Genomic DNA, 25,402 nt, shown 5'->3' with positions numbered 1-25,402 from the left:
CTGAGGATTTCTCTTTTGGGGAAACTTTGCATGAAATGAGGAAACATTTTCACTGGGAAGGACAGGAGTACTCGGAATCTAAGAAAAGACTAAGGGATTTTCTTCTTCTTCGCCAACATAGACCCCTGGCTATTCCTCCTATTTTGGATATTGTGGATGATGCTTTTTCGGAGGCTAACTTAACTCCTGACTCTCTTCCTCCAGCTCCTGTTAAGCCAGACAGATATTATAGGGTTCCTGATTCCCACCAGGTTTTATACAAGAACCCTACTGCTGATCCTGAAACCATTTCTCAGGGCCCTAAGGGGGTTAAGGCCGCTTCTGCTAAAAACCCCATTCCCACTGAGAAGGATTCCAGATCTTTAGAAAGATGGGGCAAAAAAGTGTACACTTCAGCTACTTTATCTATTAGGGCTTTAAACTGTCAATTTCATATGCTGAAATACCAGCAATTCCTTCTGTCTGTTTTGAAACAAAAGCTAACTTCCATTTCCGCCTGTGCAGATGATAAGGAATTACATGACTTAATGCATGCCACTGAACAAGTTGGGAAGCATGGTTTACACTGTGGATTTGATGCCTTAGAGGCTTCTTGTAGGGCTGCTGCCTCTGGTACAGTCATTAGAAGGCATGCTTGGTTAAAGGAACAAAACTTGCCAGATCGAGTAAAAGCCAAGTTATTGGATGCTCCTGTTCAACATAATGTTTTGTTTGGATCTAAGGCTGAAGAGGTGATAAAGAAGATGGAGGACGAGGCAAAATCCATGCAAACAGTTAAGGATTTCTTACAAGTACAGCCACCCAGATTTAGTAGGAATTGGCCTACAAAAAATTGGTCCTTTCCCAATTCAGACAGGTCTCAGAGGGGTAGATACAGACGCTCCCGAGGAAGGCCTCAAACGCAAGCCTCTTATAGACCAAGACAGTGGACTGCTTCCACCCCTAGGGGAGGAGAGGACAGGCCGCAAGCTCATAGAAAACAGGCTCAATGACTCCCTCTGTTGGGCTTCAGGAACTTCTTGCCTGGAAGCCCCTCTTGGAGGAAAACTTTCTTTTTTTCACCTAAATTGGACTCGTATAACCCAAGACAAGTGGGTTCTGGATGTGGTTTCCAGAGGTTACAAATTCTATTTTCATACCCTACCAAGACCAACCGGATGGCCAGATCTACCAAAACATCAATGGTTAGAGGCCTTAAACCAGGTGGAAGCCCTCTTGGCTATGAAAGCCATAGAACTGGTTCCACTTTCAGAAATGGGACAAGGTTTTTACTCAAGGCTCTTTCTAGTCCCCAGAAAGCAAAATTCATGGAGACCCATTCTGGATCTGTCAGTCTTAAACACTTTTCTCGAAATACCAAAATTCAAGATGCTTACTCTACAGCAGCTACTCCCAATGCTGACCAAAAATGCATGGATGGTAACTTTGGATTTAAAGGAGGCTTATTTACACATTCCCATCAGGCAGGAGTGCAGAAAATACCTCGGGTTCAAGGCCAGATCGAGCCATTATCAATTCTCTGCGCTGCCCTTTGGATTGTCTACTGCGCCCAGGGTCTTCACCAAGTGCCTGGCTCCAGTAGTAGCTTATTGCAGACTCAAGGGAATTCAAATTTACCCTTATCTGGACGATTGTCTTATTCAGGCAGACAGCAAGGATATCTTACTCCAGCATCTAGAATTTGTTCAGAAACTTCTCAAGTTCCTGGGATTCACTGTAAACATAAAAAAGTCAAATTTGACACCCTCGCAACAGATAACTTTTCTGGGTGCTCTTCTAAACACAACAACCCAGATGGCATTTCTGACATACGAAAAACAATTACAGCTGGCTTCAACTTTCAAAACCTTGGCAACATTAACTCAGCTATCTGCAAGGAAATTCCTGCAGGCTTTGGGTTACATAGCCTCCTGCATCCTTCTCGTACCATATGCAAGACTACATATGAGGAAAATACAGTGGTACCTAAAAAGTGTATGGTCTCAGCATTGCCACAGTTTAGACATACAGATCACCGTCCTGCCTTGTCTTCAAAAGGAATTCCTTTGGTGGTCCAAAGCATGTACTCTAAACAAAGGGAAACCCTTCAGTCTGCCTCCAGCCAGTCAGATACTAACCACGGACGCCTCAGATTATGCATGGGGAGCCCATTTGCAGGGCAACTGTCTGCAGGGCCTTTGGACAAAGGATCAGAAGCACCTGCATATCAATTTAAAGGAAATGCTAGCCATTCAGAATGCTCTATTGGCCTTCAGGAATCTTCTACAACCAGGGCAACTACTCATATGGACAGACAACACCACAGTTATGTGGTACATAAACAAGCAAGGGGATCACATTCCTATCCCCTTTGCAGACTATCCATGAATCTATGGAACACAGCTCTAGCTTGCAAATTGGAACTTCAAGCTCAGTTTCTACCAGGAAAGCAAAACTTCCTGGCAGACAGTCTGAGCAGAAACCTGTCGGACCCACACGAATGGATGCTGGACACCGAAATATTCAAGATGATTACAGCAGTCTGGGGATGTCCTCACATAGGCCTCTTTGCATCCCACCTCAATCATCAACTACAGATTTTTGCACCAGGACATTCCACGAACTAGCTTGGAAAGTGGATGCACTATCATTCAGTTGGAGAAACCTCTCGGGGTATGCCTTCCCGCCTCTACCTCTTCTTCCACGGGTGTTGTTAAAGATCAAACAGGACAAGCCCAAGATGATAATTTTGCTGGCCCCAAATTTGCCTCGACAATTTTGGTACCCAACACTGAAAAACCTTTCTCTGGAGCCCCCTTGGGTTTTACCACAGACTCCGAACCTTCTGTCCCAACACCAGGGTCAGGTTCTGCACTCCCATGTCAAAACTCTCAACCTGGCGGCCTGGTTAATCCATAGTCTATGATTCTTTCTCTCCTACCCAAGCAGGTTATAGATGTAATTTTAGAAGCCAGACAGCCTAGCACTAGAAAATGTTATGCATGAAAATGGAAAAGATTTTGCACCTGTATGCAGGCTTAGGATTCGGACCCTCTTATTCCTGACATTCCTCTGATTTTACTTTACCTGACAGACCTCTTACATAAGGGTCTCTCTTTTTCTTCCATAAAGATACATGCCTCTGCTATTTCTGCTCATTATAATACAGACCCTCCAATCTTTTCCTACCAGCTCATGAGACAGTTTCTCAGAGGAGCTAAGAACTTAAGGCCCCCTAGATCTCCACCCATTCCTGCCTGGGATCTCAGCTATGTTTTGGAAAAGCTCACCTTACCTCCTTTTGAGCCTGCTGCCACATCTGACATCAAGTTTTTATCTTGTAAGACAGCCATCCTGTTAGCTCTGACCTCTGCCAGGAGAGTTTCGGAGTTGCAAGCTCTCATGGCTGTGGAACCTTATATTATTTTTCATCAAGATAGGGTGTCTTTAAGGACTAATCCTACTTTCATGCCTAAGGTGGTTTCCAAAGTGGCTTTAAATCAAACTATTCACTTGCCAACTTTTTCCCCCAGTCCTCAAAATAAGGGGGAAAGGATGTTGCATTCCTTGGATGTACACAGACAACTACGTTTTTACCTGGACAGAACCAAGGACATCAGGAAATCAAAACAATTGTTTGTTTCTTATGCTTCAAGTTCCCAAGGTAAAGCCATTTCAAAACAGACCATTTCAAAATGGATTGCTCATGGAATCAGATTTTGTTATTCACAACAAGGAAATCCCAGGGAGTATAAGGACTCACTCTACCAGAGCTGCTGCCACTTCAGCTGCCTTCCTCAGGGGAGTTCCTACCAAAGACATTTTGGAAGCTGCAACTTGGAGTTCAGTGCATACTTTTTCTAAGCACTACAATCTACCTCTCTACTCTAAGTCTAGGGCAGGCTTTGCTTCTGCAGTCTTGCAGGACCTTTTAGCCGCCCCCTCTACTTTCTGACCACCTCCCTTTTATTCTGCTTTGGGATTCTACCCTACAGTCATGACTGCAACAGTGAAACATGATGAACATAGTACACTTGTGTACACTTACCATAAATGTAGATGTTCGAGTGTCTTCACTGTTGCAGTCTGGGTTACCCTCCCTCCTGTCCCCTCTTATTTTTTCTTTTGTGTGGTTCCCTTCTTCACCCTTTTTCTGAGGTGTATTTGCAAAGGGTATGGGATCTTACTCATTCTGGAACACCTGACATCTGGGGCAAGAAAAACTGGAGAACATGGCGTCGGCTGTCAGCTTTGTACTCCTGGCGCTCTGACGTCAGGGAGCATGGCTGAGCAGCCGATGCCGGACCCAGACTTTGGGATTCTGGCCGACCGTGGACTGCCTGCCGGCAGGGGAGAACCCTACAGTCATGACTGCAACAGTGAAGACACTCTAACATCTACATTTATGGTAAGTGTACACAACTGTACTTTCCATGTACTATTGAAAATGGATGTTGGAACATTTTCAGCCATATTGTTAATGAATAAATCATTGCTGTAGTTTAACTTTTTGGACATTGCAGTAATGTTTTGTGGGCCAGGACTGTGGCCCATTATGTTTGTTACTGCATGCTGTCTGAAAACCACTATGCTATTTGATAACGTTAACATCCATGACATTCTTCCATCTAACAGTTTCAATGCACTAAAATGATTTTTCTTCATAAATAAACCTGACACCAAAAGTCATAATCTCAGATCTGGCAAATAACAGTATTTGTTCGGTAATACAAAGGTAAATGCAAACTGCCACTACAAAGAGTTAGTGTATCGGTGCATGTGAATGAAGATGATGATAAATTATGGTGAAAACATAGAAAGTATGATGAAGTTGAATGTTGAAACAAGGGGGGTCTGAGGGGAGGTGGTCTTTCTGTAGTATCTAGAATGATAGGAGTATGGAGGATTTTGAGATTGTGTAATGTTTAATGTGGTTTTTGCATTCAAGTGTACATTTTTCCTACATTAATTTTGATATAAAACATGAAGCACATTTTCTTACGAAATCAACATTTTCATATCTTAGAAAAATGTGGTTAATATAGTTTTGTTTGTTTTAAAAGACACCAAAGTTTGATTTAAATTTTTTGGAGGACCGTTCAAAACAAGTAGCATACTCATCATCATCATCTTCTTTTGGCTGTTCCCGTTAGGGGTCGCCACAGCGGATCACCTGTTTCCATTTCTTCCTGTCCTCTGCATCTTGCTCTGTCACACCAACCACCTGCATGTCCTCTCTCACCACATCCATAAACCTTATCTTAGGCCTTCCTCTTTTCCTGTTACCTGGTAACTTCATCCTTAGCATCTTTTTCCCAATATACTCAGCATCCCTCCTCAGCACATGTCCAAACCAACGTAATCTTGCCTCTCTGGCTTTGTCTCCAAACCTTCCAACCTGGGCTGACCCTCTAATATACTTATTCCTAATCCTGTCCACCCTTGTCACACCCACTGCAAATCTTAGCATCTTTAACTTTGCCACATCCAGCTCAAACTCCTGCCTTTTTGTCAGTGCCACTGTCTCCAACCCATATAACATAGCTGGTCTCACTACCCTCTTCCCTTTCACTCTTACAGGTACTCGTCTGCCACAAATCAATCCTGACACTCTTCTCCACCCACTCCATCCAGTAGCATACTAAATGCATCTAATCCTTTGCTGATTTTTTTTTTTCCCGGGGCTGTACTTCTTTATTGAGTAAAATGTTTTAGGAACAGTTGGTATGTGTTGACTTCAGCACAGTTTGTTTTGGGACTGATGATTAAGTGTAATATCAAAAGAGGCAGTTGCTGTGTATTGATTTGTGTATCTTCTGCAGTGTAGCCCTACACAAAATTTAATACACGTTAAATTAGTGTGCATACTTGTGTGCTTGTCTGTATTTTTGTGAATGGTGTTTGGACTTTCCAGTGGTGTATATTATTTTTTCCAGTAGCTCTTCTATAAACCAAACTTTGTAGTTACTCTATTAATTGAAAGAGTAAACCTTCAATTAACAAGAAACGTCATAGTAGCAATATTAACATTAACTATTCCAGTGGTAAGAGTTGCAGTACTGTCTTTTATATAATTGTATACATTGTACTGGACAGCTCAAAGGATAATGAAGTATCTTTATAAAGGAATGGTATTGTGCTTAGTAATGGCAAAATAATGCATGTTAAGTTGAAATAGAAAATGTATTCGCTCTTGAAGTCTATCACAACTTAATAACTTTAATCTACAGGTGTTTGTATATCTGTTGGTCCTTACAATATGAGCACTGTTTATTTTCCAGTAGTCAAAGTATTTTGTCTTCTGTCTTTCAGTGGGAAGCACAGAAATTCCAGCAAGAGATCCTTCCTTAGTGGTGGCTTTCATTTGTAAGGTAAGGTCACTCTGTACTGTTTTTGTATCGCTGTTTTGTCTAGTACTTGTGGCGGGGGTGGCACGTCAGGATTCTCTTGATGGCTTTTTTATGTTGCCTAGTTTGTTGCTCGTTTCTTTTCCTTCTCTTAATTTGCACATTGCCATCTTTGTTCAGTTAGTGGCTTACAGTGCAAGTGTTGGTGGGTTTAGTATTCTTTTACCTGCTAAGCCAACATATGTTAAAAGAATTATGCCTTTATAACAAGGTACTGGTTGTCATATTTTTGCAGAAAAGTTGAAGGAATACTTTTTTGTTCAACATAAATTGTGATTCATTAGGAGGCAGTTTAGCTTTCTGAATAAGAGAAGAATCAAAGCAACAAAATAAATCTGCAAGCTATGAGCAAGGAAAATAGTGTAAATGTACTTGATGCTAGAAATGTCAGCAAAATCCACACAGATCACCACCTCACAGTAGATATTATTGAAGAGGACTTTAGCGTGCAGTTCTTTTAATTAGAGAAGTTAGTAACCACACCAGAGGGCAAGATCAGTCTTGATTCACTGTGGGGGTGGGGGGTAGGTTGATTCTCTGCAGGCGGGTTGGTAGGAGTTAACTCTAGGCCCTGTGTTAGAGAAAGTGTAGCTTTAGACTTTGTCTATGTGATACAGCTGGTTATCTCTTCAAACTCTGCACCTGACAATTTGGGATTCTAGTCTCAAATGGGTGATGGCATCATATGTGAAAAAGCAGTGACATCTTACTGCAGCAGAAACTGGTACTTTGCTGCTGTTTTTTGCATGATATGTTAAAGTGAAGTGTACTTCCTACAACCCTCTTGCTGTCCTGATGGAAACTTAAGAATCCAAGGCATTCTTTGCAAGAGGAAGTAATTTCCCTGGCATTTTGGTTAGCAATACTGTTCCACAAAATTTGAGGCATGCAGTTTTCTGGCTGTGTGTGTGTGTGGAGGATGTTAAAACTGATTTCCTTTATGTATTGTCAAGTCACTACCATCATTAAAATACTGTATGCAAAGTGATTTATAGAAAGAAAGGTCTTTTTTTGTCCCGTTCTCCAAATGCAGAGGAAGAAAAGCTGTCATATCTGTAAATGTGTAGCTATTTCATTTGGGAACAGGTATCACAGTGTACTCTGGTTTCCCACAAGGTTAATAGAGTTGAGCCAGTTAAAAAGTGATGATTATGGATTTCAGGGGATAGGCATTCATTAAATGGAATAGTGCCTTGTAGATTATTCAAGATAAAGGACAGACAGCCATATAGGACGGTTATTCCTGTGTCATTATTGCAAAATGCTGTTGTAGAAGTGACACACCTTTGTGAGAAAAAGCTATCAAACTAACTGTGTCTCTTGAGTCACCGGATGTTAGAGAAAATGTTTAGCAGTTGGGAAAGGTAAAAAAAGAGTTTACCACTTAAAACAGGAAAAAGCTAGGAACATGCTGAACTTGGCTGAGATTGAGGAAAGGATAGCCAAGTCAGTCAGAAATGGAGATAGTTAAGGTGTTCCAGAGAATAAACAGATATAAAAGAAAAGTCTGGTTAATATTAATAAGAATGGGGGAGATGGGACTACCAGGACAGGACTGTGAAAAAGCGTGGTTGCATATTGAATACTTCTCTTCTTAATGGCAAAAGAAGAGAGTGGTTATTTAACTAATTCAGTCAGCAGAATTACCAAGGATAAAAAGATTTGATTCCAACCCCTTTCACAGAAGAGAGTTCAGAAAGAACTGCAAAAAGTAAAAGTGCAGAAAGCTGTGGGTCCTGAAGGAATAATCCCAAATATTCTTATACAGCTGGTCTTGAGGATTTATTGAAGACTAGAAGAAGGCAGATATGAGTTTCCTTCATAAGAGTAAGACAGAAGCAAAGCTACATATTTCAGAGTGACCATGGTTGAAGGGAAAAATCCTAGAAATAATAATATAGAAATGAGTTTGATTATCTGAAAGCATAGGGCATAGAACCCAAAACAATGCAAATTCAAAAGAGGCCGTGGGGGACAAGTCTAAGAGGTTAAAAAACAACCAGCATATAAAGCACAGAAGAAGCAATACCCCTGGTTCCTTGGTTATTTGACTTAAGGCGATAACCATAGACTTTCATTACTTTGTATTAATATGGGAAGCTATATAGTTAAACATTAGTTAAAATAATGTAAGGGAAGACATTCAGAATGTGCACTCCCCACAAATCTATATTTATTTTTTAATACTAAAAAAGAGAATTTTTTATTGCAAAAGTACGTTTAGCTCCTTTTGTTCTGGCTCACTTTTCACTAAAAGGCACTGTACGAGCACATCCATGCATGCATGAATTGTGCCATCCCAAATAGAACCAAGATGCTCTCCTCCACAAAAAGGAAGCCAGTCTGGTGGTCCCCTGCAATAAACAAGCTTTACAACAAAAGGAAGAAAACTGTTGCAGAAAAGAGGAAAATCCCAGGATGCAAAAAACTCCCTTACCAGCCTCAGTAAGAAGCTGAGATCCCTCATAAAATCCTCCAAAGCTAGTTACGAAAATAAAATTGCCAAAGATTCCCAAAACAACCACAAGGCATTCTATAACTTTGTCAAGAATCTAAATGGCAATGCTCAGATATGCTCTGAGCTACAACAGAATGGCATTAAATATACTGATCCCAAGGATATTGCCAGTATCCTGGTAGATTGATTCAGTGCCAACTTCACCTCCCTCTCACCCCCTAAATGGCCCATCTCAATACCAGAAGATTGTCAAATTCCAGTAATAACGGCCACACAGGTAAAAATCGCACTCTCCAAAGCTAAGAATACAGCATCCATGGGACCAGATGACATCCCGGGCTGTGTCCTACATGAACTACAAAATGAACTGGCACCTCACCTAAGTGTCATGTTTAATCATAGCCTCACCTCAGGCTTCTTGCCCACTGAGTGGCGCACAGCTACAGTTATCCCACTCCACAAGGGGGAAATCCACCTTGGATCCCGGGAACTACCACTCCATCAGTCTGATGAGCCTGACCTGCAAGGCTGTGGAACGTATTGTCATGGAACTTATAAACAAAGACATTGGCAACCTTAAAACACTGAACCCCACCCAGTTTGGGTTTGTGAAGGGCCAATCTTGTCTCCTGAACCTGATTGACTTCTTCGAATCGATCTCCAGAGCCATGGACGAGGGTAAGGCAGTCCACACAGCCTATCTGGACCTTGCCAAGGCCTTTGACACCATCCCCCACTCTGGAATCATAGATAAACTTACTAAGCTGGGCATTAATCCCTACATCACTCAACGGTTTGCCAACTGGCTTATTGAAAGAACCCAGACTGTAAAAGTAGCTGACTCCAAATCCAGCCCCAGACAAGTGGAGTACCTCAAGGTTCAGTCCTGAAACCTCTCTTGTTTGGCATCTACTTCTCTGAAGTACAGGCCAACACTAAGGGACTCTGGCTAACAAAGTTCACAGATGACTGCAAACTGGGAGCCATTATTGAATCCCCAAATGATGTGGATACTCTACAAAAGGACCTTACAGAAACAGATGCTTGGTGCCAGAGCCATGGGCTCAAGCTCAATGCCAAGAAATGTATAGTTATCCCCTTTGGGAAAAAAACATGTACCCATGAATTACCACATAGGTGGCAGTACGCTAAACACCGAAAGTGTGATAAGAGACTTAGAAACACAGGTGGACAGTGGTCTCACCTTCAATAACCACATCGCCACAACAGTCAGGAAATCCTTCTATGTGGCACACCACATCACTAAGGGCTTTTCATCCAGAAAATAAGAGATGTTCAGAGGTAATTGTCCCACTGTACACATCCCTCATTAGACCCATTATATAATACAACGCCCCATTTGGTATGTACCTCTCAAGACATCTGCAACAACTGGAAAGGCTGCAGAAATACCTCACTAAAAGAATCACAAGCCTAAAGCAGATGCCCTATGCTGACCGCCTTAAAAAACTCCAGCTATACTCTGTCACATATCGTCTACTCAGAGGCGATCTCTGCTTAACGTACAAGGTCATGTCAAACCCAGAGCTGTTGGACATGCTACACTTAAAGAAGTCCCAATCCCTCAGTGCCACACGCTCCCGGGATCTAAACCTTGTCATCACAATAAACAAAACATGCTGGAGGGATAGGTTTCTGACCCAGAGACTCCCCAGACTTTGGAATAGACTACCCATACATGTCAAGCAGAGCACCTCTTTGGCCCTCTTCAAAAGGAACCTTGATGATTGGATGAGAGAATGGAAATTCACCCCGGGGATCACGTCAGTCACCCTGCTAGACAGGGGTCCAGGGAAGTAAATAGTGTGGGAAGAAATAGCCAGGGAATTGTTATGGCTAGGCTTGTATAGGCCATAGGGCCGATAGCATAACATCAACCTATCAACCTATGAACCTATGAAAAAAAACAGCTGTACAGGTAACGTGTTTCCAAAACAAGAGTTACCATAAGCAGTAGAAGTCTTTTTTTTTGCGTCTTTTCGGCTTTTCCCGGTTAGGGGTCAACACAGTGGAACTCTGGTCCGCTAATAATTGGTAGTTGATTTTTACGTGCCGAGTTACCAGCCCTGACGCACAACCTTCAATGAAGGTACGCCCATTCACACACGTCTCCACACAGAAGATGCTCTAGCTGAGAATCGAACCGGACAGCGTCTTACTGCAAGGTGACAACGCTACTGCAGTAGAACAGCGTCATACTGCGAGGTGACAATGCTACCGCAGTAGACGTCTAACGTACAGTATTAAAATGCCTATCTGTAGCACGGCTGGGTCTGTTTATTTTAGTCTCCCTTGTATAATCCCAAATTCTGAATTGAATTACACACACACACACACACACACACACACACACACACACACACACACACACACACACACACACACACACACACACACACACACTGTAGCCATGCATCTTTCCAGATGCATCGGGATATTGCATTTTCTAAATCTGTAGTGCAAACAGTTCTTTAACTATTCTGTCTCTCCATGTTTATCCCTTCTAGGGGGTATTGGGTAAGCTACTATACCTGTCCAAATAAGGATACTAGGATACTTTAATTGGGATTTAATATATTCATTAAACAGTGACATAGGTACATATACATTAATAGAAGAGAAAAGAGACCATAATATTTTTCTTGCAGTATACATATGTTTTGTTTTTACCAGTTACCATTCACTCCAACATTATATAAATTGCTCAATTCCTGCCTTCCTCTTAACCTCATTCCTCTTCCTCAATATCTTTCTGTGTGTATTGTTCCCACAAATTCCTTCCCTTTTCTAAAGATCCTACATCCAGTTATTGTATCTCTTACAATAATCAGTGCTTCAGTTGTAGTTATTTTACATTTTAATTTTCATTTTCTAGGAACTGCTTGTTTGGCAGTTGATAACATTAAACTTAATAAGGCTTAGGTCCCAGCTCCAATGAATAATTTCCTTAGTTACGATTTGCACCCCATCATTTCTGAAAAGGTACTCTGTAGGGAAATTTTCAGCTTTGCCAACTTTACTTTCCTGAAATACATGCTCCCAATTACAATTACTTCTTTTTCCCATCAGAATATGTCCAGCATTTGCTATCTTCCTTAGGAAAATTGTTAAGTCTGCTTGGAGTATAAAAAAAGTACCTATGCAAATACTTCCAAGCAAAATCCTATGCTTTCTGGACTTGAGACCCATGCAGATGTCACCCCATTGTTCCTTTTGTAAATTGCCTTTTCATTCTGCCTTTCCAGTCTTTTCTAACCTCCTCTGATTGATTGATTCTTATTTTTATCTCGCAGTATGTTATGCACCCTGCTAATTATACCTTTTAATAGCAACTTCTGTTATCTCTACTAAAAACTTTACCCAAGTTGGTTTTTCAGTTGGTGCTCCTCTAGTCCTTTATCTTTACCTATACTCTGTTATTAATCCCTGATATGGAAGGCAGTCTGTAACCTGCAGACCAAACTTGTACATGGCCTCATTCCACTTCCCATTCCCCTCCCTATTTTTTTTTTTTGCTCCCAATACATTGGTTCCTTTGCTAATTTCTCCAGTAAATTCCATCTTCCTCTTTTCTACATTCTCTACACTGCAGTTATCCCTATTGGTAAAATCTCCTTTCTCAATTCCTGTTTTGGCTTTGTTGTTTTGGATACTTTGCCCTACTTTATAAATACAATATTCCATATGGCTTGTATTATTCTCAAGGACCTGCAACCAGAATAATGCAGTTTCCTTATTTTTTAAAATCCTGCCATTTCATCATCATCCTTTTCCACTTACTTTGATTTATAACTTTCTGTTTATTTTATATATATGATCCATGACTGAGTAGCGCTAAACCGTTCCTTCAAATCAGATAATTCTAATCCATGTTGTTCTAAGGGGGTGAATCCTCTTGTCCCACTCAAGGCTTGCCCTCTTCCCTTCCCAAATAAATTCTTTCAACCCTTTATTTTCATCCACATCTTATACTCAAGTTGATAAAAGTATGCCTGACCTATATCTCAAACTGAAACACTTTCACTGGTTGTATCTTCTATCCATATCCATAAACAAGAGCTTCCATTTCTAGATTGGTGTATTGTCTTTTGTTTAATCTCTTCCAGCATGTTTTTAGCTGCCATAACAGAGGTCTTTGTAATCCATAAACTTAAATACTTCATGTTATCATGTTTCCTTAAGTGAGTATTTCTGAACCCATTCATGTGTTGGTACATAGTTTACTGCTGCAGTTTTTTTGTTTTATCTCCATTAATTTATACCACAAGAAGGTGTGAAGCTGTCTCGAAATGTTCCATAACACCTAGATCTTCTCTGGATTTGTCAAGTACAAAGTAATATCATCTGCAAATAAAGCTAAATTTTTTATTACAGCCTTGAATTTATGAGTTCATTGTTTTCTTTGGCAGTGGCTCTGAATATAAAGCAAATACTAGAGAGAAAATAGGACACCTCTGCCTTGTTTCTCTGTTCAAACACAGCTTGTTAGACAGGAATCCTCCCACCCTAATTCTTGCCTTTGTCCCTTCACATATTCCCCCTAATTAACCATCTTAGTCTACCAGTTAATGCAAATGCTGCCATTGCCTACTCATAAAATTCCATCTGACTGTATTGAATGCTTTCTTTGCATCAAGACCAACCAACAGTAGTTGTAATTTTTGCATTCTATTCCCCCCTGGATCATCATTGTTCGTTTAATGGTGTCATAAGTTTGCTTCCCCTCCACAAAACCACATTGTCACAGTTGATAAATATGGAACAATGGATTTGCTGATGTTCATCATGCATACAGCTGCAGTCATAACAGATGGGTTCTCCTGCCGTCAGGCAGGTCCTCGGTCGGCCGAATTCCAAAGTCTAGGTCCGGCATCGGTTGTTGTCGCTTCTTCCCTGACGTCAGTGCGACAGGGGTATAAAAGAACCAGCCGACGCCATTTTCTTCAGTCTCTCTTGCTGCGCAGTGCCCAAAGCAGAAGCAGTTCGCAAGTGCCGGTTGGCCAGCTCCTGAAATTACGAAAAATTTTGGAACCGAAGTCTTCTTGAAAGCTAAGTACCCTGTTGGGGAAACTTTTCTTGCCTCAGACCGTTGTCAGACAAAGTTAACAATTGTATTTCATGTGGGAAGCAAATACCGCATAAGGATTTCCATTCCCTCTGTATTCCTTGTTTAGGCCCAGACCACGACGTCTCGGCCTGTTGTTTTTGTGCTACATTCAACAAGCGCACCATTAAGCGTCGGGCGGAGTTCACCCAGCATTATTTTGGCAAAACATTTAACTATATTATGTCGTCGGATACTCCGACTCCAGTTTTGTCTAAAAAGCGCAAAGATAAGGACCGACACACGAGGTCCGCGGCATCTACCGACACCACGCCAAATCCGACTACACGTGGTCCGGTTCTCAGCGAGGCACCTACGCAGCCCCTGACTACCGACGACACTTCATTGGCGGTGTCTCCTGTGCCCGAGGTCGCAGGCTCCTCGGCCCACACCCCGACTACAGATGCCGAAGCCACTCTTGGAGGTGAATCTCAAACTGTGGACAGGTCTACCTCCTCTCAAGGTGTCTTCAGACCTTCCTCTTATTTTTCCATCAAGGCTTTCACTAAGTCTAAAGCAGCCGTGCATTCTAAGAGGCCAGCTACACAGAGCCCATCTCCAGGCCCCATGCCTAAAAAACAGATGCTTAAAATGGGTGAGGATTTAATTACTCTTATCAAGGGCTCTCAACCCCCCCCCAGACAAAAGGCCCAGAGTGGAGGAAGAATCCCCCTCCTCTGATCAGGGCTCCATTATATCAGTGCACTCTGATGAACAGGAACATTCCTTCTCTCCTTTTGAAGACTCTGATGCAGAGGAGTCCATTCCATCTGTATCCCCCCCAGAAGATTACTCATTTGGGGAAACTTTGCATACCTTAAGGGAACACTTCCACTGGGAAGGTCAAGATTACTCAGATTCCAAGAAAAGGCTTAGGGAATTTCTCTTGCTACCTCAGCACAGGCCTCTGGCTATACCTCCTGTCTTGGACATACTAGATGATGTGTACTCAGAGGCCTGCCTTAACACGGATTCTCTACCTCCAGCCCCAGTCAAGCCTGACATGAATTACAGGGTCCCTGACTCACACCAATTTCTATACAAAAGCCATGCTGCTGACCTAGAAACCATCTCACAGGGTCCCAAGGGAATTAAGGCCTCCACTGCTAAAAACCCATTACCTTCCGAGAGAGATTCCAGATCCTTAGAAAGGTGGGGAAAAAAGGTATATACCTCGGCCACCTTAACCATGAGGGCATTAAACTGTCAGTTCCATATGCTAAAGTACCAACAGTTTTTGTTATCACAATTGCGAAGTAAAATGTCACAACCTGAGCAACCAGACTTGAAGGAGTTGCAGGATTTGATGCACAGTGCAGAACAAGTGGGTAAACATACCTTACAATGTGATTTTGATGCTCTAGAGGCCTCATGTAGAGCTGCTGTTACAGGATCAGTCATAAGTAGACATGCCTGGCTCAAGGAACAAACCTTACCAGATCATGTCAAAGCTAAATTACTAGATGCCCCTCTACAAAAGGATGTATTATTTGGTGCTAATGCTGAGGAGGTTTTAAGGAAAATGGAGGAAAAGGCTAAATCAATGCAAACAGTGAAAGATTTTCTACAGGTACAACCCCCACGTTTCAGTAGAAATTGGTCCTTTCCAGCCTCGGACAGACCCCAAAGAGGTAGATACAGGCACCCGAGGGGCAGAGGGCAATCCCAAGGATCGTTTAGAGGCAGACAATGGCAAGCTCCTACACAAAGAGGTGGTGAGGATAACTCGCAACCATTCAGAAAGCAAGCCCAATGACTTTCCCCTTTGCATGCCAAGCAAGACTCAAATGGCAGCACCCTTAGGCGGAAAACTGGCATTATTTTCAAAAAATTGGCATATTATCACAAAAGACAAGTGGATCCTGGACATTATAAACAGAGGCTACAGATTCCATTTTCACACCCTTCCAAAAATGAGAGGCATGCCAAACCTGCCACACAATCAAAGGGCAGAGGCACAAAGACAAATTTCAGATCTCTTTGACATGAAAGCTATTCAAGAGGTACCTACGCACGAACAAGGTCAAGGTTTTTATTCCAGACTATTCCTGGTACCAAGGAAGGGAAAAGATTGGAGACCTATTTTGGACTTATCCATCCTAAACACATTTCTACTCATACCAAAATTCAAGATGCTCACTCTACAGCAGCTTCTTCCCATGCTGGGCAAGGAGTCTTGGCTGGTAACATTGGACCTCAAGGAGGCATACCTGCATGTTCCAATCAGATAAAATTGCAGAAGATACCTCAGATTTCTTGCAGGTTCAACCCATTATCAATTCTCTGCATTGCCCTTTGGCTTATCTACTGCGCCCAGAGTATTCACGAAATGCCTGGCATCAGTAATTGCCTACTGCAGACTTCAAGGGATACAAATATACCCCTATTTGGAGGACTGCTTGATCCAAGCAGACAGCAAGCACATTCTTCTGAAACATCTGGCTTATGTAATAATGTTGTTGAATTCTCTGGGATACACAGTCAACAAAAAGAAATCAAGGCTAATACCCTCTCGCAAAATAATTTTCCTGGGTGCCAACTTGGACACAAACACCCAGATGGCCTACCTCACGCCAGAGAAGCAGGGGCAACTAACTCAATACTTCAGAACACTAGCAAATTGCACCAGGCTGACTACAAGGAAAATCCTGCAGGCTCTGGGATTCATGGCATCTTGCATCTTACTAATCCCATGTGCAAAGCTGCATATGAGGAAACTTCGATGGTACCTGAAAAACCTATGGTCTCAACACAGCCACAGCTTGGAAACAATAATACCACTAATTCCATGTCTTCAAAAGGAATTTCTGTGGTGGGCTCAAGCTTGCCAAACAAACACAGGTCTCCCATTCAACAAGCCTCAAGCAAATCAAGTCATCACAACAGATGCCTCGGACTACGCCTGGGGGGCGCACATGACAGATCGGTGCATTCAGGGCAAATGGTCCCAAAAAGAAAAGCACCTTCACATCAATCAAAAGGAGATGCTAGCAGTAATAAATGCTATTATAGCTTTCAAAGACCTTCTGCAACCAGGTCAACTATTGATAAGAACGGACAACACCACAGTAATGTGGTACATAAACAAACAGGGAGGAACCAATTCTTAGCCCCTATGCAGACTGGCCATGTCACTTTGGAACATGGCCCTGGACTTGCAAATCGAACTACAAGCACATTACTTGCCAGGCAAGGAAAACACGCTGGCAGACAACCTAAGCAGAAATATGGCAGATCCACACGGATGGAAGTTGCATCCTCAAGTTTTTACAGAGATAATTCAAGCATGGGGAAGGCCAGACATAGATCTCTTTGCCTCCCACAAAAATCACCAATTGACAAAATTCTGCTCAAGGATTTTTTATCCAAAGGCCTGGAGAGTGGACGCTCTCTCAGTTGGACATCAATGACAGTTTATGCCTTCCCACCTCTTCCTCTGCTGCCCAAAGTTCTATTAAAAACCAGAGCAGACAGACCAAAGATGATTCTCATTGCTCCAGACTGGCCAAGACAACACTGGTATCCACTCCTGAGGAGCCTGACGCATTCCCCACCATGGACCCTGCCTCTAATGCCTCTTCTCCTGACTCAGCACAGCTTCAAAACTCTTCACAGTCAGCTAAAAACACTCAATCTATCCGCATGGAAGATTCCTTAGCATCACAACAGACCCTACTCTCCAACGAGGTGCAGGATGTCATTTTGTAGGCCAGAAGACCGTCTACTAGAAAAGCTTACTCAGCAAAATGGAAACGGTTTTGTGTATGGAATGAGAAAAATAGCCAGGATCCTGGAAAACTGAACTTACCTCAAATATTACAGTATCTAGCTGAGCTGCTAAGCAGTGGACTTTCATTCTCCTCCATCAAAATCCATGCCTCGGACATTTCTGCAGAATACAACACTGATCCACCCTTATTCTCTCACCCCCTCTTAAGACAGCTCCTCAGAGGGGCTAAGAATCTAAAACCCCCAAGGAAACAACCAATACCTGCTTGGGATCTCAATTTCATTCTAGAAAAACTGACCTTGCCTCCTTTTGAGCCAGCTGCCTCATCAGATTTGCAATATTTGTCCTGGAAAACAGCTTTCCTTCTGGCTATTACCTCAGCTCGTAGGGTATCGGAGCTACAAGCTCTCATGGCTGTGCAGCCTTTTATCATCTTCCATCAGGACAGAGTTTCCTTATGAACCAACCCGTCCTTTATGCCAAAAGTGGTATCCAGGGTAGCTTTGAATCAGGCTATACACTTACCTACCTTTTATCCTAATCCTCAAAACAAAGGGGAGAGATTACTACATTCCTTTGACATCCACAGACAACTGCGTTATTATTTGGACAGAACAAAGCCTTTCAGAAAATCAGAACAGCTCTTTGTGTCCTATGCTACAGGAGCTCAAGGAAAGCCAATTTCCAAACAGACAATCTCAAAATGGATAGCCCACTGCATACGCTTTTGCTATTCTTTTCATGGCAAAACTGTACCTACAGGCATCAGATCTCACTCCACAAGGGCCACGGCTACCTCTGCAGCTTTTCTCAGGGGAGTTCCTACCAAAGATATTTTGGAAGCAGCCACTTGGAGTTCTGTGCATACCTTCTCCAAACAATACCACCTTCCACTATACTCCAAATCTAGAACGGGCTTTGCCACTGCAGTATTGCAGGGCATTCTGGCTCCTCCTAGTTCCACCTAGTGCCTACCACCCCTTTCCTAGCTTTGGGATTCTACCCATCTGTTATGACTGCAGCTGTATGCACGATGAACATAGTACAGATGTTATGTGATCCTATCTCGCCTACATTCTGTACTGATGGGCTCGGAGCCGATCCCTCGGCTCCGACTCGGCACGCTATGCTATAGAGCGAAGCCTCTTATTGGCTGAGCTATTTTTTATCCCAGGATGCACCACCACTAATCCCCCAGATCTCGTTTGCCGCTTACAAGCTAGGACGTGGTCTCAAACTTGGCTGAGCTAAGTACTGTTTTCTTCAAAGTTTCCTGTCAGGAATTTTGCTATTCTTACCCCAAAAGCTGTTTTAACAGCTATTGTTGTTGTATGAGTGTGTTTTGCTGACATTTGTTGTGGAAAATTGTGTTTTGGTTTAAGGGAAAGGTTTCCCGTTTAAGTTAGAGGGGCCTTCCCCTATTCTTTATCTAGTGTCTTTGTTTTTTTCAGGAGGTCAAGTACCTGTTGGGTCTTGGCCCTCCTTTTCAGTATTTTTGTCCTGATATTGTGTATTGTCTCGTTGTAAAAAAAAAAGTTGGTTAAAGTTTTCGTTTTTGTGGTAAAATCTCATTACTGAACAGCTAACTTAACTTGTTTTAGTGCCTGTTAGTCAGTATGTCGAAAGAACATAGACCCTCTGGGTTTAAAAAGTGCGCGAGGTGTGGTTACAAAATGTCTATAACTGACGACCACTCCTCATGCGTATATTGTTTAGGCGCCAAGCACCTACAGGAGTCCTGTAGCGTGTGTCACGCCTTTTCTTCTAGAGTCCTCCAAGAGAGGAAGAATAAATTACTATTAAAAGGGCTGATTAAACCCTCCTTCGAGGAGGCCTTATCTTCCTCTTCCTCTCCTACCAAGAAGAAAAAAGTGTCGGCTCTGACCAGTCTGTCGGAACCGACTGCCAGGAAACCTAGGCAGGCTTCTCCATCGGCTCCACGGACTTGGGCCGAGGCGAACGTCTGCCTCGATGCCTCCAGTCTCGACTCCTCTGGTTTGAGCCGAGGACTGGGGCATCGAGGCGGTCACCTTCATTGGCTCCACTGATTTTGGAGCCGATGAGGGTTGCCGGCTCAGACTCTTCCCCTTCGGCGCCGAAGCCCTCCTCGGCACCGAGGGAAATTGGTTTGAGGTCTCCCTCGGAGCCGATAGTAGTCGAGTCCATTTGGAGCCGGTCCCCTAGTCCTTTGGAGCCGATGGAGAAGTCGGTTCGGACCCGATCGGTGTCATCTAGATCCTCCAAGATGTCTGATTCGGACATCGACAGGGTGCTCCTAAGACTTTTCCAGTCTCCTGTGTTCCAAAAGTTAGTTTCGGCTCCAGCCCATTCGGCTTCGGAGCCGATGGTCCACCCTGTTGTTATGGTTCCTCCTCCAACAGCCTTGGCACCGTTGGAGCCGGTGCTGGTGGTGCCGATGGAGGTTTTCGGGTCGGGCCCGACCCTTACTCAAACCCCGGCTCTCGAGTCGGAGTTCGGTACGCGGACCTCCTCTGTCGGCCCTGGGGGGGACGCTTCGGGACTGATGTTTTCGGTCCCAAGCCTTCCTCTCGGTGCGTCGGCTGCGGGGGTACAGTCTACCGTTGTGGCCACGGAGGTGGGACCTTCCCAGGATTCTGGTGGTCTCGCCTTCAGGGCCATGAGGAGTGCGTTAGCCAAATCTTCTTTGGCTACCTCCACGGTCTCTCCAGCACCTTCCCTGCATACGGAGACTGGGTCTTTGGCAGTTCCCCTGTCCTTAGACAGCGGAGCCCCGGGGCCTGAGGTCACCCCCACTGGGGGTTCGCCACTCCTGGAGGTCCCTCTAAAGCCTCTTCGGAGGAACCCCCCAGGAAAAGATTGTGCAAGAGGAAGCACGTTGACTCCCCCGATGAGTCTCTCACGTCAGACACTGATCTTGATGATGCAGAGGGGTCCCCTAAGTCATCCTCAGATGATGTCTCCTTTGCAGACATCCTGGAAGCCCTTAAACAACGAGGTGGCTGGCAATCCAAACCCCCTTCTGCTGACGAGTCGGTGTTCCTTAAGGCCTTCGGGGCTCAACCCTCCGCCTCCTGGGTGTCTCCGCCCTTTGACGAGCTCCTAGATTTGATCTGTCAAAGGGCGTGGGAACACCCAGACTCTGTGGAACCGGTGCCTGCTCGTCCAAATAAGTTCCTGTCAGCACCCCCAGAAAAGGAGTTTTTGACGAAAGGTGTGGCTGTAGATGCCTTGGTGGTGGCATCTGCTACCCAGCAAGATGTAGCAGAGGCTTCAACGTCCATCCATCCTCCTAGTAAGGAGTCTAGGAGCATGGATCGGTACGGTAAGCGCACCCTAAGTTCAGCGGCCTTTACTTTAAGGTCCCTGAACTATCTAACACACTTCACCAGATTTCAGAGGGATCTGATTAAGGAGCTTTCAGTACCCTCTTGGGTAACCTGCCTGAGCAGCTGGCCCAGACGGTTGGCTCTCAGCTGGCTACGCTGTCATCCATATCAAACTCGTCCATGAGGCTCATTTCTTATGCGGCCGAAGGCGAGTAAGCGGCAGTACAGGCATTGCTCTCGGAGGCAAGCCTGGCTCCGCCTGTGTCATTGCGGAGGCCTTTAAGTCTTCCTTTGCCGGCGCCTTTGATGGGTCCTCTTTGTTTGGACCCAAGGTAAAGGACACATTGACCGCTGCGAGCAAGAAGGTAAGACTTTGACTGCCGTGAGCACGATTTTCCACTCCCTTTCGGCCTTACCCCAAGGCTAAAGAGGAGGGAAAATGTGGTTCCGTAGATCTCAGAAGTCTTATCCCTCACAGCAGGACGATCCCCTTCTAGAGGCAGAGGAGGAAATTCTTCTGGAAGACGCCGTCCCAGAGGCGGCAGAGGCCCCCAACACTGGAGACCGCGAGTCCTTTCGTGGCTCTTCAGCCTTTCACAGTCCCTGAGGGATTGCCCGACTGTGCAGCTCGAGCCAGTCGGGGTCATTTCGAGGCACCTAAAAGCCTGGGAAGGTATCACTCAGGACCGATGGGTGCTTCAATTATCGCCGGAGGTTACGCCATCCCTTTTCTCACTCCCCACCTCAGTCCAAAAATCCCGGACCCGCCACCCAGTCAGCGGAAATTGCAGCCTTAGAAGTTTCAAAGCTGCTTCAAAAGGAGTCATCCAACCAGTCCACAGACCAGATCGGATTAGGGACTTACTCAAGATTCTTTTGGTGCCAAAAGACCGGGAACTTGAGGCCCATTTTGGATCTCAGCATTCTAAATCGTTCAGTCAAAAGTCCAAGTTCGAATGGTCACCCTACAATCCATTCTCCCACTGCTGGAGAAAGGTGTTTGGATGTGCTCCATAGATCTCAAGGACGCTTATTACCATATCATGGTACATCAAGCGTCCAGGAGACATCTGCGCTTCTGCCTAGGAGACAGTCATTTTCAGTTCCGCGCGCTGCCCTTTGGTCTCACCACAGCCCCCAAGGTGTTCACCAAATGTTTGGCGGTCGTGACTGCTCACCTGAGAAGTCTAGGATTCCAGGTGTTTCCGTATCTAGACGACTGGCTCCTGACTGCCACCTCCAAGCATCTACTGTTGCGGAGCCTACAAGCCACAATATCACTGGACACTTCCCTTGGAATCACCTTCAATTGGCCAAAGTCTGTGTTGCTGCCATCTCAATGCATAAGATTCATCGGAGTAGAGATAGACTCAAACCAAATGCGGGTCTATCTACCTACAGAAAGGATACAAACCATACAGGCTCAAGTTCGAGCCTTACTTCCCAGATCCAACGCCCCAGCCAGAATGGTCCTGCAGCTATTGGGATCTATGTCCGCCCCGGTTCTTCTAGTTCCCCTAGCAAGGTTGCACATGAGAATTCTCCAGTGGCTTCTTTCAACACAGTGGTCCTTTCAGGATCTCCCTCTCAGTCACCTCATATGGATCACGGAAACCTGCAAACGGGACCTTCGCTGGTGGCTGGTGCCCTCCAATCTGGATCAGGGACGACCCTTTGTTTCACCTCCTCCTGTGGCCACTTTGACTACGGACGCCTCCCAGATGGGGTGGGGGGGCATTCCCTGGGCAGGTCAGTCCAAGGCAAATGGCATTCGGAAGAGACTCTACTTCATATCAACATCTTAGAAATGAGGGCGGTGTTTCTGTCCCTAAAAGCCCTTCACGATTACCTCCCTCAGGGCGTAATTGCCGTTCACTCCGACAACATGTCAGTAGTCTGGTACCTGAACAAGCAGGGAGGGACCAGATCATACCCCCTTTGCAGAGAGGCCATGAGAGTTTGGGAGTGGGCAGTCGACCAAACGATTTCTAGTGGCGACTCATATTCCTGGCAAATCCAATTTGATAGCCGACAGACTGAGCAGAACTATCCTCTCTCCGCACGAGTGGTCTCTGAACATTACGGTTGCAAATCAGATTTTCAGCAAATGGGGAATTCCTTGTTGCGACCTCTTCACAACCCCGGTGAATGCGAAGTGCAAAAAGTTCTTCTCCCTCACTCCGGCTCTGGGGGAGAACCCTATGGACGCACTAGCCCATCCGTGGCCCACCGGCTTGCTATATGCTTTTCCCCCAGTTCCCCTCCTTCCCAGAGTGATCCAAAAAGCGTCTCACTTGGGGAGCAAAATGATCTTAGTTGCTCCTTACTGGCCTCGTCAGGTATGGTTCCCCTATCTTCGGAAATATGCACTGGAAGGTCCGTGGTTCCTGGATCAGATCCCAGACCTATTAGTTCATCAGTCGGGACTACTCCACCAGTCCCTACACACCTTGAAATTGACAGCTTGGCTCCTCCTCTTCCAACTATAGTCAGGAATCATACCTTAGACCCGGAAGTTGTACACATCTTATCTTCGGCCCACAAGTCTGCCACTAAGAAATTGTATTCTAGCAAATGGAAGAGATTTGCTATTTGGGCTCAACTCCGGGGTCTGGATCCCATCACTATTCCCGTATCAGAAGTCCTGAAATTTCTAACTTCCCTTTTCAATCAAGGCTCTTCAGTCTCTACCATCAAGGTTCAATTGGCAGCTATTTCCAATTTTCACAAGTCTATAAACCCACCTTTAATGAGCAACAGATTGTGTAAGACTTTCATGAAAGGTGCTGCGCTTTTACGACCTCCAATTTCTCATCCTGCTCCTCCATGGGATCTCAATGTGGTGTTACGTGCCTTAACTTCCTCCCCCTTCGAACCGGCAGCAACATGTGATTTAAAATTTCTATCATGGAAAACTGCCTTTCTGGTTGCGATTACTTCTGCCAGAAGGGTTTCAGAGCTTCAAGCTTTGTCTGTAAAACCTCCGTACTTGGTTTTTCACAAAGATAGAGTATCTCTCAGGCCAAATCCATCCTTTGTCCCTAAGGTTTGTTCCAGTTTTTGCCTACAACAGTCATTAGAACTTCCAGTCTTCTTTCCAAAGTACTCAAACAAAGCGGAATACATATTCCACACATTAGATGTCCACAGGCAATTGCGTTTTTATTTAGATAGGGCCAAACAAACAAGGAAAACAGATCAATTGTTTGTATCCTTTTCGGGTAATAAATTGGGCAAAGCCGTCACAAAGGTCACTATTGCCAAATGGATCAGGGACTGTATTACTCAAGCTTATTCCTGTTCTAATAAAGAGCTTACGACCTCTGTCAATGCTCATTCTACAAGAGCTATGGCTACTTCAATAGCATTCCATTCTAAGCTTGCCATTAGTGACATTTGTGCTGCGGCTACGTGGTCTTCCCTGCACACTTTCATTTCTCACTACAAATTGGATGTGGCATCTAGGGGACGAGCTTCATTTGGTTCCACAGTGCTCAGGAGTGTTTTCCAGTGAGCCACCCAGGATTTAGGTGCTAGGGACGCTGTCCCATCAGTACAGAATGTAGGCGAGATAGGATCACATAACATCTTTTAGTTATGTACTTACCATAACTTTAGATGTTTGGGATCCATCTACATTCTAATAACCCACCCTCCTTCCCCCTTCCTTGGAGATCAGAGGATATCAGAAGGTCCGAATCCTGTTGTTTCATCTTGAAACATCTGGCAATGTTATATAAACAAGTTATGTTATGTGTGCATGAATGCGGACAAACAAGATCTGGGGGTTTAGTGGTGGTGCATCCTGGGATAAAAAATAGCTCAGCCAATAAGAGGCTTCGCTCTGTAGCATAGCATGCCGAGTCAGAGCCGAGGGATCGGCTCCGAGCCCATCAGTACAGAATGTAGGCGAGATGGATCCCAAACATCTAAAATTATGGTAAGTACATAACTAAAAGTTTTGTACCTACCATAAATGCAGATGTTCGAGTGCTAATACAGCTGCAGTCCAGGTTTCCCTCCCTCCTTCACCTCTTGGGACAGGCCTAGTGGCTAACGTCTCCTCATGCAACCTGATTGGGGTATTTATTCTTGATGTATTTGCTTGCACTACTGTATTTTGATTATATGGCATTGCTTTATTATACAAATTTATGTATTGCCTTCATTCTGGGGGCACCTGACATCTGGGGCAAGAAAAACTGAAGAAAATGGCGTTGGCTGGTTCTTTTATACCCCTGTCGCACTGACGTCAGGGAAGAAGCGACGACAACTGACGCCAGACCTAGACTTTGGAATTCGGCCGACCGAGGACCCGCCTGACGGCAGGAGAACCCATCTGTTATGACTGCAGCTGTATTAGCACTCGAATATCTACATTTATGGTAGGTACAA

General features: G+C 44.3%; 1 protein-coding gene across 2 annotated transcripts in view; it reads left to right on the top strand.

The window, feature by feature from the left end:
- The window catches only part of ELAC2 (elaC ribonuclease Z 2), a 2,146,582-nt gene that overhangs the window by 551,789 nt on the left and 1,569,391 nt on the right, over window positions 1-25,402 (top strand). For both annotated transcript variants that reach the window (XM_044068145.1, XM_044068146.1), the window contains exon 8: window positions 6,292-6,350. In XM_044068145.1, the coding sequence (XP_043924080.1) occupies window positions 6,292-6,350 (59 nt within the window). The remainder of the gene's footprint in view (window positions 1-6,291; window positions 6,351-25,402) is intronic.

This window comes from Protopterus annectens, chromosome 4.part0 (assembly GCF_019279795.1).
Source record: "Protopterus annectens isolate FY-2018-M chromosome 4.part0, PAN1.0, whole genome shotgun sequence".
In the NCBI taxonomy this organism is placed as follows: Eukaryota; Metazoa; Chordata; order Ceratodontiformes; family Protopteridae; genus Protopterus; species Protopterus annectens.
The sequence above is the reverse complement of the archived record's forward strand: the minus strand, read 5'-3'. Positions and strand labels throughout refer to the sequence as shown.